The 13,013-nt window shown below is 40.4% G+C and overlaps 1 protein-coding gene across 1 annotated transcript; it reads right to left on the bottom strand.

The window, feature by feature from the left end:
* Positions 1–244: 244 nt before the first annotated feature.
* Positions 245–11,082, bottom strand: inhbaa (inhibin subunit beta Aa). Its single transcript, XM_042752057.1, has 2 exons — positions 10,124–11,082; positions 245–2,548 (listed from the first exon to the last, which is right to left on the bottom strand). The coding sequence occupies exons 1-2, from the start codon at positions 10,524–10,526 to the stop codon at positions 1,776–1,778; spliced, it is 1,176 nt and encodes a 391-aa protein (XP_042607991.1). The 5' UTR covers positions 10,527–11,082; the 3' UTR covers positions 245–1,775.
* Between the last annotated feature and the right edge of the window lie 1,931 nt (positions 11,083–13,013).

Below are 13,013 nucleotides of genomic sequence, written 5' to 3'. Positions count from 1 at the left end.
CTTTTTGTTTTTTTTTTTTTTTTTTTGTTTTCAGTTGAACAGTTTTTTTTTTTTTTTTTTTGTTTCTGGTTCTTTTTTTTTTTTTGTTTTTTGTTTTTTTTTTTTTTTTTTGTTTTTTTTTTTTTTTTTTTTTTTTTTTTTTTTTTTTTTTTTGGTTTCTTTTCTTTTCCCCCCTCCTTTTTTTTTTTTTTTTTTTTTTTTTTTTGTTTTTTTTTTTTTTTTTTTTTTTTTTTTGTTTTTTTCTTTTCTTTTCTTTTCTTTTCTTTTCTTTTCCCAAATTGCTTCATTTTTTTTTTCAACATTGCACAGTGGTAAAATATTTCATGTTGGGAAGCGGAAATATGAACATCTGCAAAACAAAAGCATTTTTTTTTTTTTTTTGGAACACTGCAGATCGTTTTAACAAATACCTAAATAGTTATGTATTTCCCAATTACACAAGTCATTAAATATTAATGCTGCACATTCACTTTTGTAACAATTCATTATTAAAAACAAACTTTAAATGGTTGGTTTAAGTGCTGTTTTAACCATTTAGATGGCCAGTCGTGCATGGACTGTGCAGCAGTGCAAAAGCACACAAAGGAGTGGGCCTCTGTGGGACATTGAGAAATGGTTTTAAAGGTCTTTCTGTTTGCTAACCTGGACATCTTTGTAGGGAGAACAAAGCAATCTTCTGAAAGACAAATTGGCATCTTCTGAACAACTGTTCGGAGACAGCCTAATATGGTAAGCAAGGCTAACCTAAATTCTTTGGTGTTGAGTAAAAAACCAAAACACTATTTTGTAAAATGCATGTGTGTACATGGTCCTCTGATATAGTGCTAGTCATCTCTGCCTTCCCCTCAAACCTCCCTGTTTATTTTTAACAATCTCATTTGTTAGACTCATGCTATGTAGGTACGTCTGTTCTGAAGTGCTGCTAGTCTTTCTCTATAAACATATTTGTATATGTGGCTAAGCTGATCAAAATGTTGATATAGTGCAAAACTGTAAACGTTTTAACGTCTCTTTTTTAAGATAACGAAAAAATTACAGAAATCAAAACAAAATAATATTATTAACAGAATAATTAGAATAATACTGTAGAGAAATGTTTGGTTCCAGCAGCCGGTCAAACTTCTTTCAAGTATCTCTCAACAACACACACGAACAGACATGCACACAAACATACACTAATACTCCCGTAGGCACACTTTACATACACACACTTTTGTACACAGACACACACATCGAACATATACGTAAAACATACGTACAAGGTATAAAAAGTCAACAAATGTTAACTTTTTTTTTTTAGTTTGTAAAAGTAAATAGTTAAGAAACAAAACAACACCTCGATGAAAAATATATCATAATACTTGACAAGTTGCATAGCTTTGAGATTTACTTTTTCAGGCACCTCATCTACGTCATCTCTCTTCTCGCAGTGCATGTCTGCGCTGCAAAGTAGGCCGCATAAATACTCTCTGACCTTGCTCCCTTTGCTTTGTAACAAAAATATATTATATTTCTTTTCTCTTTTGAAAGTGCCACAGAGAGTACTCTGAGTTACAGATACCCATTGGATTCTAAGATGACCACGCACAAGTGGTCGAGAGAAAGAGAGGCCTGTCTACGTGAGAGTTTGTCTTGAGGCAGTGAGATAAAGATAGAGGAGCTCTCCTCTCCACTCTCTACATCTCTTCTTTTTCATTCGTTTTGGGGCTGCAGTTTTCGCCCCTACAACCCAACCTTGTCTCTCCCTTCCTACCCTTCCTCTTCCCGCAGCAGAATTATGAGCAGCCGCATTCTTCTACAATCATGTTCTGGATGTCCTTTTTGACGATTTTCTGCTCCTCGTTGTAGTAGAGCATGGACATGGCCCGCAGACGAGTCGGCACGCAACAGGACTTGATGTTGGTGAAGGGACTGTACCCTCGCATGCGGTAGTGGTTGATGACCGTGGAGTGGAAGGACAGCGAGTTTCCGGTGATGCTGGCTACATGGCTGGGACAGTCACCCTCACAGTAGTTGGCGTGATACCCCGAGGGAGCGATGATCCAGTCGTTCCAGCCGATGTCTTTGAAGTTTACGTAAAATTGCCGTTTGCAGCAGACGCGTACCTTGCCGTCGCACTCCAGCCCTCTTTTGCGACGTCTCCTTTGGGACAGATCGTCCATCTGTCGCAGCACGGCCATGAGGAATGGCCGGTGGGATTGCTCACGCTCACCGCCTCCTGGAGTCACGAGCACCGGTGTAGCTCGAGCATCGGCACACAATGGGCAGGAGACACGTAGACTCAGCGTGCTTCCCCCGTGCTGTAACAACGCCTGCACGCTGGCCGAAATGGGAAACGTATGCCAGCCGCTACGCCGTGTGTCCACAGATTTCTCTGCCAGAACCTTCTCCCCCATACTTTGCTGCAGGAGCAGCCGGATGGTGACGTTAGCTCGGGTGCGATTGCCCTTTGGCAGTCGAAGAAAGAGCCAGACATCGGCTTGTTCCACTAGAGACATCTCACCGCCTTCCTTGGAGATGAGAAAGTTGACAAACCCTGGAGCTTGACCTGAGAGACAGGAAGAGAAGGAAACACCAGAGATTAGTCAAATGAGCTGATCTTTTGTTATTGTACTTGTATTTCACTTTAGCCTGAGGCTCTGGTTGACTTTGGAGACGGTGTGCCAGCCACATCAGAGCTGACGCTGGGAGAGGTGGCATCGGTGGAACACTTTAGCTTTGTGCCAGCAGTGACCAGTTTTTCAAGGTTTCTGCAAAACAATCTTCTTCTGTTTCGTGCGACTATTAATAAATGGCATAGATGTATGGAGTCATGCATCCTTTTCCTGCACGTCAAATCAGTGAATCAGCTGCTCCTACACGCACACTGGCAGGCAAACATTCCCTTCCGCTTGGTTCTTCCTGCACCACCTTGGAATTGAAATAATTGAGGGTTTAAAACCAACTGCATCACCTCTCCTGGTAGTTAACTGAGCAATTAAGAGCCTGCTAGCCTAGTAACACATAATGGCCATGACAACATACAGCGTGCAGCTGGAAGCAGTGATGTGGCATGTGGCTTGCTGTCTCACTGGATTGTAAAAGACTGTTCCCTTTGGCTTTGATTCCCACAGTGTTATAGACAGAGGCAAGGCCTCTGGAAAATCTCAGTTCACGGATCATTTGGGTACTTCTAAACAAATCCTCTCCATTTACTGACTCAACCGGTTTTTAAGCCACTAAACCCTTGTTGGGACAGTATTTTTGGCTTTTCTCATTGAATGTTGCTTACTTATGCTGTAGCTGAGTTCTTGTTAAACTGGCCACCTAGATGAAGGTTTGGCATACAAGTCCTGTATGTCATTGCTAATAGTAAGAAGCCTCTTGGAACAAGTATTAAGTAATATACTAATATATTATGTACCACAACATATTTACAGGGTTACGACGTAATAACAATGGCATCGAGCTACAAGTGTGTATATGTGTGAGAGCGTATTTAAGGATCTCTGGCCCAAACCCATCTGTCCAAACACAAGCGAGCTGCACAAATGCGGTCTAGAATAAATGGGCTTTTTTTCCAGTAGTGGCTAACGTATTGTTTCCCTTTTAATCTGTGCCCAGTGAAAGAATCGAGTATCGTTAGCATTTGCTTTGCTGGGTAAACCCTTCAACTGCCCCTCCAGAGCAGAGGCCCAGGCCCAAAGAAGAAAGATCACCACTGGAGCTTTGCAACTCCGCAAGCTTCTGAATATATTTACTGAAGAGCAAAGCGAAATTTAGAAATTTGAAGAGTAGGACTAAAGAGCCATGTGGTAATCCCTCAACAATAAACACCAATTTAACCGCAAGGGCACAGTTTGCACAGCTGTCCTGCACACAAAGATGGAGAATAACATTGTCACATTCCTCCCCTCCCCCTTTCCATGTCTTCAAAAGGGGCGGTGGCTGTAGTGTAGAATCACCTGGGAACTTAAGTGTGTTTGTGTGGGGTACGGGGGGATGTCCACTCCTCTTTAAACATGGCTTTAGTTAATGTGTTCTATAATCCCCTTTTCTATCTGGTTTACCTTAGGGGGAATCAGCCTCTTTCATCTCCTTGTTGGCCTCCTGTCATATTGTATGTCTTGCAATGCCCCAGTGCTTGAAGCTCAAAGAATGCTTTTGCTGTAAAGAAGTCAGCAAGCTGTAAGGTTGTTGAAACACGCCTCTTTGGATGGAGTTTGTTTGTACTTTTCCTAGTACTCTTATACAAGGGTGCCCAAACTCGGTCCTGGAGGGCCGGTGTCCTGCAGAGTTTAGCTTGAACCCCAATTAGACACACCTAAACCAGCTAATCAAGTTCTTACTAGGCATACTAGAAACTTCCCGGCAGGTGTGTTGATGCAAGTTGGAGCTCTGCAGGACACCGGCCCTCCAGGACTGAGTTTGGGCACCCCTGCACTTATAGAATGAGCTATTTATCTTTGACTAATTTGTTGGCAATGCTGATTAAAGGCAATAGGTATTCCACGTAGATCACATATGCTAGTTCAAAGAGCATAGTGCTAACAGGTGCTTAATGGATCACGTGAAATCAGGCATTCATTCATTGATGTATATTCCCTAGGTCTTGCTGACAACTAAGCAATGGCTAGTACTCACATGAAAGACCAGAAGGGAAGGATGCTAGGTGCTGACATGAGAACACTTTCTGGATCTGTTTAGGAATCAAAGATTCTTGACCGATTTTCTTCTTTGACCCAACAAGATATTAAATTAGAAATAGAAGTCTGAAGGTGGAAATATGACTCTTTTAATGGTGTGTGGGAGTGAATGATATGAGTTCCTCGCCTGTTATGCAACATATTTCAAACACAGTCCTGCCAGCAGTGAGGATGGATTTCACAGACTAAACTCTTGCGCTAGAGCATACTGTGAGCCGTAGTATCATGTGATATTCATATATTCCAAACAATAATTAGTTATCATCTGGATAACGATCGCTTGCTACACTAATGCATTATAAAGCAGATCCAAATCAGATACTTAAACCCAATAAAAATGCAGCCGAGGTACTCCAAGATAAAATATACAACAGAGATCAACACTGTGATCATAAATCATCCTCTGACATTATAATGTCACTGAACATACCAGAAAACCACTAGAATTCCTTTCAGTGCACAGCATGTTGCTGCAACGGCATTCATGGCCTTTCCTACATCCCAGCATGAGAAGCAAACAAACAAAAAAGAGCAATTAAACCAACCATAACACTGTAGAGTCTTGTATACATTCTCCGGCGAGTGTCACTAACACCGGCGAGCCACTTCACGATACCACACCTTGCGCCATAAAGGCCAAGCATGCTTGTAATGTTCTTCCCCAAACGGCCTTGTTCCCTCTTTATCTGGTCCTCATCACCCACGGCATTTCAGGCACCAACAGCGGGCCTGATTTACTGCTCCCATCTAAGTCAGGCACCCCATTCAGCAGCAAAGAATCACCAGATTCAGACAGACCCTGCAGGCCAGCGCAGCTCCCAGGGAACCAGGAGGGTAACGAGCCTCCCCCTACTAACCTTTGGTCGGAATCCACAGAATATGGCTCAAGGCCATGCTGCATTACTGAAGGACAGGCACTTTCAAGACTGCGGTTTAACAAAACATGAGACAATCTATATGGATAGTTGCAATTCATATTTTACTTATTTATCTGATTGATTTTTCAGGATTCAAGGTTGGATGTAGGTTTGAGATGCTCGCTACTTTTCTACCAAGCCCACATCTGCAAGCAATAACCCACTCTCACGAACAGGTTTGGATGATGCATCAGCTGTCAAAGTAATAAATGAGCATAGTTGGCATGATGCTGCAGCATCCTTTCTTCACTACTGTACTGTACCTCGAAGCCGAGAAAGCTTTAAGTAGCATATTACAAAATGTCACGAGCAGCGAAGTATCCTGCAACCTGAGAAAGCTTTTTGACCACACTAATGCTAAAGGATACTCGGCTAACAAGGAGGCTTTCTAATGTGGTCCTCAAATCCGGATTGTGTTTAAAGGCGATACTTTGCGGCTTTGTAATATGTAAGGTTTTGCAAGCTGGCAGTGTTGCCCCAAAATAAGATACTTACTATTTTATTTCTATTGCCTTTAAATAGTAATTCTTCGTATTATTTCGCAAGATCTTACAGCAAATCAGATTCTCTTTTCTGCAAAGAAATTAGTGTTTGATCTAGCAAAAATAACTACTTGCACATGAACAATTGGAACATCTTCTTTCCTTCGCTGTAACCATTACTGGAGGGAGTGATTTAGGGCTTTCCCTGTGATAAATTGCTTTGCAAGTAGGAGGAGATCAAAACGAGGAAACAAAGTAAATATTGAGTCATTGTTTCAGAACATGTCAAGCTTTGCATATGCAACCTGCACGCCTGGATGACATCAGAAAGGCCAAACACCGAACGCCCACACACATTCACAGCATCCATAGTGATATCATCAACACGCCTTCTGTTTGAAGATTCGGCACATGGGTTCAGTGGAATTCAATGACAGAATATTGAGCATGGTACATAATATTTATAAGTCTCTGCATTTTTAAAATCATTATCTTTGGTTTGGAAGCAAAGGCTATCCATTTTGAAACTTTTAACAGAAAATAAACTTTTGCAGAAGGTTTGGCCACATTTTATGAATGACCTCTGGTGCACTCAAGGTTTAGTAGTAATAGTGACATGTCAAGGAAAGTGCAAATTCTTTAGATATGGTTGCTTTAAAAAGCACTTGTTAGTGTTTTTATTAGTTACAATGCTGTTATTTCTTACCCTTTGCTAGTGCCTGAAAGTCTGCAGACTAAAGATATATTCATTATTTGCAGTCATGCTAACATACACAAGCTCTGATTGCTCATGCCTTCAGGCTACACATTTAAACTGAGAGTAATCAGTCTTACCATGTAGCGCTCAGTCAGCCAGAATGCTGTATGTTAAAGATAATATTTTAAACAAATATGTCCTACAATAAATGCACTATGCCTCAGGTTCTGCAGTCCTTGTATCTGCCAACTGATATCTTTATCGATGTGATTATGGAACCTAATCAGCACATAATTTAAGTGGACAACTGACATGCAAAGAAAACTGAGATCTATTGCTTTAATTTTAATAAACCTTCTGAATTATATATAAAAAAAGATCATTCATGAATAGTGGGCTACTAAATGCTGTTACTTCACATACTTATATTCCATAGCTTTATAAGATATGTTTATGTCTACCTGTATGTGTGGCAATTAAGAGAACATATTCTTGGACAAGATTCCAGACAGATAGTGTATGCAGAAGTCTGAGACTTACAGTACATCATACCCATAATTACAGTTGTCTAAACAACCCACTTAACGCAGCATTACAGTGATGCTGTGTAGCAACATGTGTCTTAAAAATCAAACCAGTATGAAATAAGCAGCATGCACAACTATGCATTACAGTATTTAGAAAATCAATCTAATTACAGTTATGACTCTGCTTGTGATGCCAAAGCCAAAAAAATAAAAAATCACCTGGTGCCACATTGCAGTCTAAATGATGCTTGAGCAGCAACATTGGAATTGGCCCAACTAGGCACCTCAGTAAATTTTCAATGGCTGCAAAATGTTATAATTGCATTATTTGCATTGTTATACTGAAATACTTGAATTATTAACATGCTAACTCTGAGGTGCAAGTAGGAAATGTGCACAGTAACAAATTCAGTAGGAACTTAAGCAGCACATTTTGAGATTAATCATAATGTATTAATGTATTATTTAATGTATGGACAGTTCTAGTGAATATTTTCTTAAAAACAAAATAACAAAACAATGTATGACAACAATTTTAGCATAAGTAGCCTACAACTACAAAATTAAAAAAAAAAAAAAAATCATAGCCTGTGTAAAAGGGCTTTGGTATAGGCTATGACTGGTATATTGGCTTTGACACAACTTTATGCATTCATTAAAAAAAAAAAAATATCTTATATATATATCACTACTAATGCTTATTTGCGAGAATCTGCAATCAAGCTTTATTGCATCCCCCCTTGTAGTGGATTTGGAGAACAGCTCTATTTTGAATACTTTTGGAAACAGCTCAGATGCAACTGAAACCAGCATTTCGCGCCAGACGCGAGAATGGAATTCGAGCGGGAATTCTCACGAGGCACGAGCTTGGGTAAGAAACTGTTATCGCGAGGTTTCTGTGCGACAACACTGCGAGGAAGGAGGTGATGGATGCTTTTGCACACTTTTCATTTGTAACAAAAGCCCGTAAGTGAACATAAGGGGAGAAGATGTATGTATTTTGGTTTGGTCAGATTTGATTATGAATCGTGTTTAAGAAATGATCGCCTGACAGAAAGTATTGCAGTCTCAAACTATAATTTCAATAATGCAAACACTCCACCCACTGCTTATTCTAACATTAAGACCATCAAACGACTTATTACTATTTACAGCCTTGTATTTAGTCTAATTCGGTTTTATGATGAGAAGTATGAGGTAAGTATTATAATTATTTATGTGGGTAACTTTAGTTCTTTTGGCAATATCTTTAGACATTTTGTTTGAAATGTCAAATATGAGTGATGGAGTGGTGAAAAGTATGATTGCTGTCCACAGAAATTGAGCTATAATGTACCATGTGCTTGGTTTGTGCCAGGACTGATCATAATTTGACATTTTGCATTGTACACAGTTGAATGAGAGCTCGTGATCCTGATTTATTCATTCAGCATTAAGGACTGTCCATCTCCCCCAATTCGTTATCAAATACCCAATTGAGAACCAATAGATGTGTCTGAGGTTGAGGGGATAAATACTTGCACTAACAATCCATGTGATAAAAGTTTGATATAGATTTGATTATTAAAACATTTCCTTTTTGTCTCATAACTAGGTTTTTTGTCATCACTTAAGCATGAGCTGAATTTGTTTTGTAATGTGACAAGCTGTAGTCTGGCATCAAAAGATTATCAGGGAATGGTTCTCATAAACAGGGTTCTCACGGTCATGAAAAACCTGGAAAAATCAGTGCTTTTTAAATTTCCTGATGTGGAAGATCTTAATAGAAATTTCTGCCGTGAATGCAAACTTTCAGTATATGCAGTCTGTATAAAATGATTTTGAAAACACTTTTGCAGTAGTCATGTATGACTTGGGGAAGAAAAAAAGTGGTGGGGGAAAAAACGTGTGGGTAACCCTGCATATTGTTGTATATTTTATTAGTTCCAGCGAGTGGATTATTTCACGTGATATCTTGTCTTAAAGGATTTATTTCTTACTCTACTTTGTCACGTCTCTTGTATACTTATTATTCCATTTTAAAAATGTATAATTCATTTTTATACCTATAATGTCATTCTAAATATTCATTCTCTCCACAAGGCTGCAGTGTTACAGTCTCGGCTCTCTAAAATCATGAAACATTCATCTTTCAGACAAGCAATCCAATTGCTCTGTTTGCTGCTTTTTAGGTCTGACACATCTGTTGAGAGCTCCTGCAGCACGCCGCAGCTCTGTGTCACTCATGACCCATTTGAGCTGCATGACTCAGAGAAGAACCCAATCTCTCCTCACATCATGGGCTTGACAGCACCTTTGAACAGCTCTCACTGCTGCCGACAATGCTTTTTCAACTGCCTTTGAAACCCGACACAAAGGCAGTAACTGAACAGCCTTCTTTTCCCTCCTATAATAAGGAGAAGTCCTTTTTTATTCCTATGCGTTATGATTTTTTTTTTTATCTCTCTCAGCCCTCTTCAGTCACATAGGGAAGCTACATAGGAGTCTGTCAGTCTCCAAGGAGGTGCTCCTGTGCAGAGCAGAGCTTACGGCTAAAATCCTGGGGGGCCCTCGCAGATAATTACTGATTCTCTAAACCAGCAGGAGGTTTGCAGGAACCTCAAGAGAGGGGGGAGAGAATTGCCACAGCTTATTTCTAACTGCACTGACTTTGTGCGGTGGCAACAGGTTTCCCTGAACTCCTCAGACTTAAGTTGAACAGCTTTATAATCCCATCTCTCCGGTTTCATCCCTCAGGGGAAGACCAAACGATTTACTTTAAAATATTTAAGGACTAAGATCATTCTCTAGACATTTGTTAGAAATTTGGACTCACCGGCTTCAGCAAACGTGATGATCTCCATCTGTTCTGCCTGTTCGCTGTCCTGACGGCTGCTGGCCTCTTCCTCAATCAGAACACTGCCATCCTTGGCCACCCGTCCCACGTGTACCTTGCGAATGGCATTGAGGAGAGCAGCTCGAGGCACCGGGTGCGTGATGTTGGGGCGCTCTTGCAGGTGCAGCATGTTAAGTATGTGTCTCTTCACCGCCTCGACCACATCTTGCTGGGCTCCCTCGTCCTCACCCTCACTTTTTCGAAGCCGCGCCAGGGCACATGAGGGACAGTCCGTGGCTGCCTGTTCAGACGTTGCCAGGCTCCCTTTGGTGACCATGGCACTGAGGGAGCAGGTCTGGATGAGCAGCAGGAAGATCCCGCTCAGAACAGGGAGAGGGGACATCCTTAATTGAAAAGTGTCAGTTGCTGAAGAGAGCTGGAGGGTGTTTGCACCGGGTTGCAAAATGAACAACTTACTTTAAAAGTTCCTTTCAAAGTAAAACAAGAACCCTCCGGTCGCTGAGAGCTTGCGGTAAAGTCTGTCTGCCTGTGGACAAAAAAGTAAGAGCTAAACTACTAGAGGGGGAAAAAAAGTGAGGAAAAATGTAATCCTTGCTGGTAAGTTGTGAGAAGAGATGCTGGTTGGAATAGTTCTGTCAGTGGCTTTCTCCTTCTCCAGGTCCTTGGGAAGTTTGTATAGGATGGGCAGTCGGCTTCTGGATGTGCCCCAGGGAAGCAGTGCACTCGTAAGAGGTCTGGGACTGCTCACTGTGCAGGAGTTGAATGGTTTTTTAGAAGTGGGCTGGACTCTCTCACTGACTCTAGCTACCTTGCCTCTCTGTTTCTTTTCCTCTCTCTCTGAGTAATTATACTTCCCTTGGCCCCTCCCCTCTTCCTTGCTCCCTCCCTCTCTTTATGTTTCCTTTTTTTTTTTTTTTAAAGTTCATTCATTTGTAAGTTTTCACAGTCTTGCTGTTTTTAAACGCAAGACACTTCTGTATTACGAACTCTCTAAAACATGATTACATTTCAATAGACAAAATTCAAGTCTGGCAAACTGTCAAAATGAATTATTATGGTAGTATTGGAGAGTTGCGGTGGCACAGCAGTTCCTCATAAATGTATTAGCCAATTCTGGTCAACTGGAGATTACCAGTGGTAATTTTCAGAGAACTTCAGTTTTCTTCCCATTTAAACGGTTCTCTTGAAGAAAGAACGTCTTGACGTAACTTTAAAGCAGTGCGCGTTAAGTATTCCACGCTTCCCTTTACTGCTGCAACATGCAACACATGTTGTGCGCAGATTCACCAAGAAGTGCCCGGAAGGCTAACTTCCTGTTTAATTGGCATAGGACAGATGTCTGGGATTCAGGCAGCTGGGGTTGTGACATCATCAAAGGCTGCGTCAAGGGCATGTGTGGGTCGTTCGTCTGCATATCAGCCAAAACCTACATGAGGGATCCTGCAGGCATACGAGTCACGATGTGCAGTGAGTTACGTAGACTTTTTTACCATATAAGACATGCTGATGTACTAATTCAGGATTACTCAAAGTTCTGATTCAGGAGATCCCCCTTTCGTCAGTGATGCTGACTGAAGTCAGTGTCTAAAGTCTGCCTTGAGAGAGTCAGCCTTTGGTTTTGTAATATAAGAACATCTGGGGCATAGTGAATCAAGGGGTCTATTTGTCTTTAGTTTTTTTTTTTTCTGCCTTTATCCTAGTTATTAAATTATATCATTTCACACCATTATTTTAGTAAATATTATTAACATAGTTGTTATTGAGTTGTATGCCATATTTGTATGTATGTTTAATAACTTGATTTGGATAACAGGTTAAGGTATTATTTTTTCTGTATCACATTTGTATCACTTTAACATGTAAAATATCACTGTAAGGAGTCCCTCTTGTGGTCAAACTTGCTCATTGCAGAGAGTCAAGAAATGTACCCACCCCCCCCCCCCCCGCCCCCCATGGAGTACAGGGCTGAGTATTGATTCACATTATTTGATTTTGAATGTTTGAGTATTATTTTGAGTGAATTCTCTTATTTTTTGGTGAATTCTCAAGTAATAGGTAATTGACATTTAGCTCCTTGAAGGATCCTTGAAGTCATTATACTGATGATACCATCCAAATAATTAATATACTATTAGTTTGTATGGGATATGCAACATCTTTTCAGTGGTTTACTGCTTGCCTTGGTTTTAAGTTAAAAATATATTATACTCTCCATTTCTAAAAATGTCAGAACCTTATAATCTTAACTGCTGGAAAACTCTATAGACTGGATGATTATAATATGATTGTTGTTTTGTTGTTAATACTGTTTCCTCTTGGCATGGTTTAGGCTGAGACCTGTGGACTAACTGGAAAAGAGAATTAAAGAGTTAAATCATAATAATCATGGCTTGTGTTGTGACGGCAGAGAAGAGGAAATCTGGATGTCACTTCTGTTTAATACCATTAAATCATGACTGCACTGAATTCTCACACGATGCTTGCGAAATCTGACGTTATGTTTTTGTGGTCTGAGGAGGCCAAAATGATCAGTTGTTGTAATGACTGTGGTGGTTCCTTTTTTTCAGTTTGTGATTTTCTGAAATGCTTTACAGTTTGAATTTGAGCTAGTTATTCACATAGGGAATGGAGAACTGATACAGCAAGACAACCTTTCTTTCTTCAGGCACTGAATGTTTGTGTGGAGACTAGCTTTTTATTAGGGTTGTTAAAATGAGCCATTGCAGTCTCTGCCTCATACCTGAGACAGGAGAGCTTTTACTGCTTTAGTACAGCACTTCAGCAAGCAACAGACTTGCAATGACCTGGTGTATACTCTGTATCACATAACATTAAACACCTAGAACTTGCCGACTTGTTGAATATACAA

The sequence above is a fragment of the Cyprinus carpio genome, chromosome B24 (assembly GCF_018340385.1).
Source record: "Cyprinus carpio isolate SPL01 chromosome B24, ASM1834038v1, whole genome shotgun sequence".
Classification (NCBI taxonomy): domain Eukaryota; kingdom Metazoa; phylum Chordata; class Actinopteri; order Cypriniformes; family Cyprinidae; genus Cyprinus; species Cyprinus carpio.
This window is presented reverse-complemented; position numbering and strand designations above follow the sequence as displayed.

Bases quoted from the DNA above. Each gene is read 5' to 3' on its own strand.
- inhbaa (XM_042752057.1), bottom strand. From the start codon at position 10,526: ATGTCCCCTCTCCCTGTTCTGAGCGGGATCTTCCTGCTGCTCATCCAG. The intron at 2,549-10,123 runs GTGAGTCCAAAT...CCTGTCTCTCAG, and splicing joins CATCACGTTTGCTGAAGCCG to GTCAAGCTCCAGGGTTTGTC.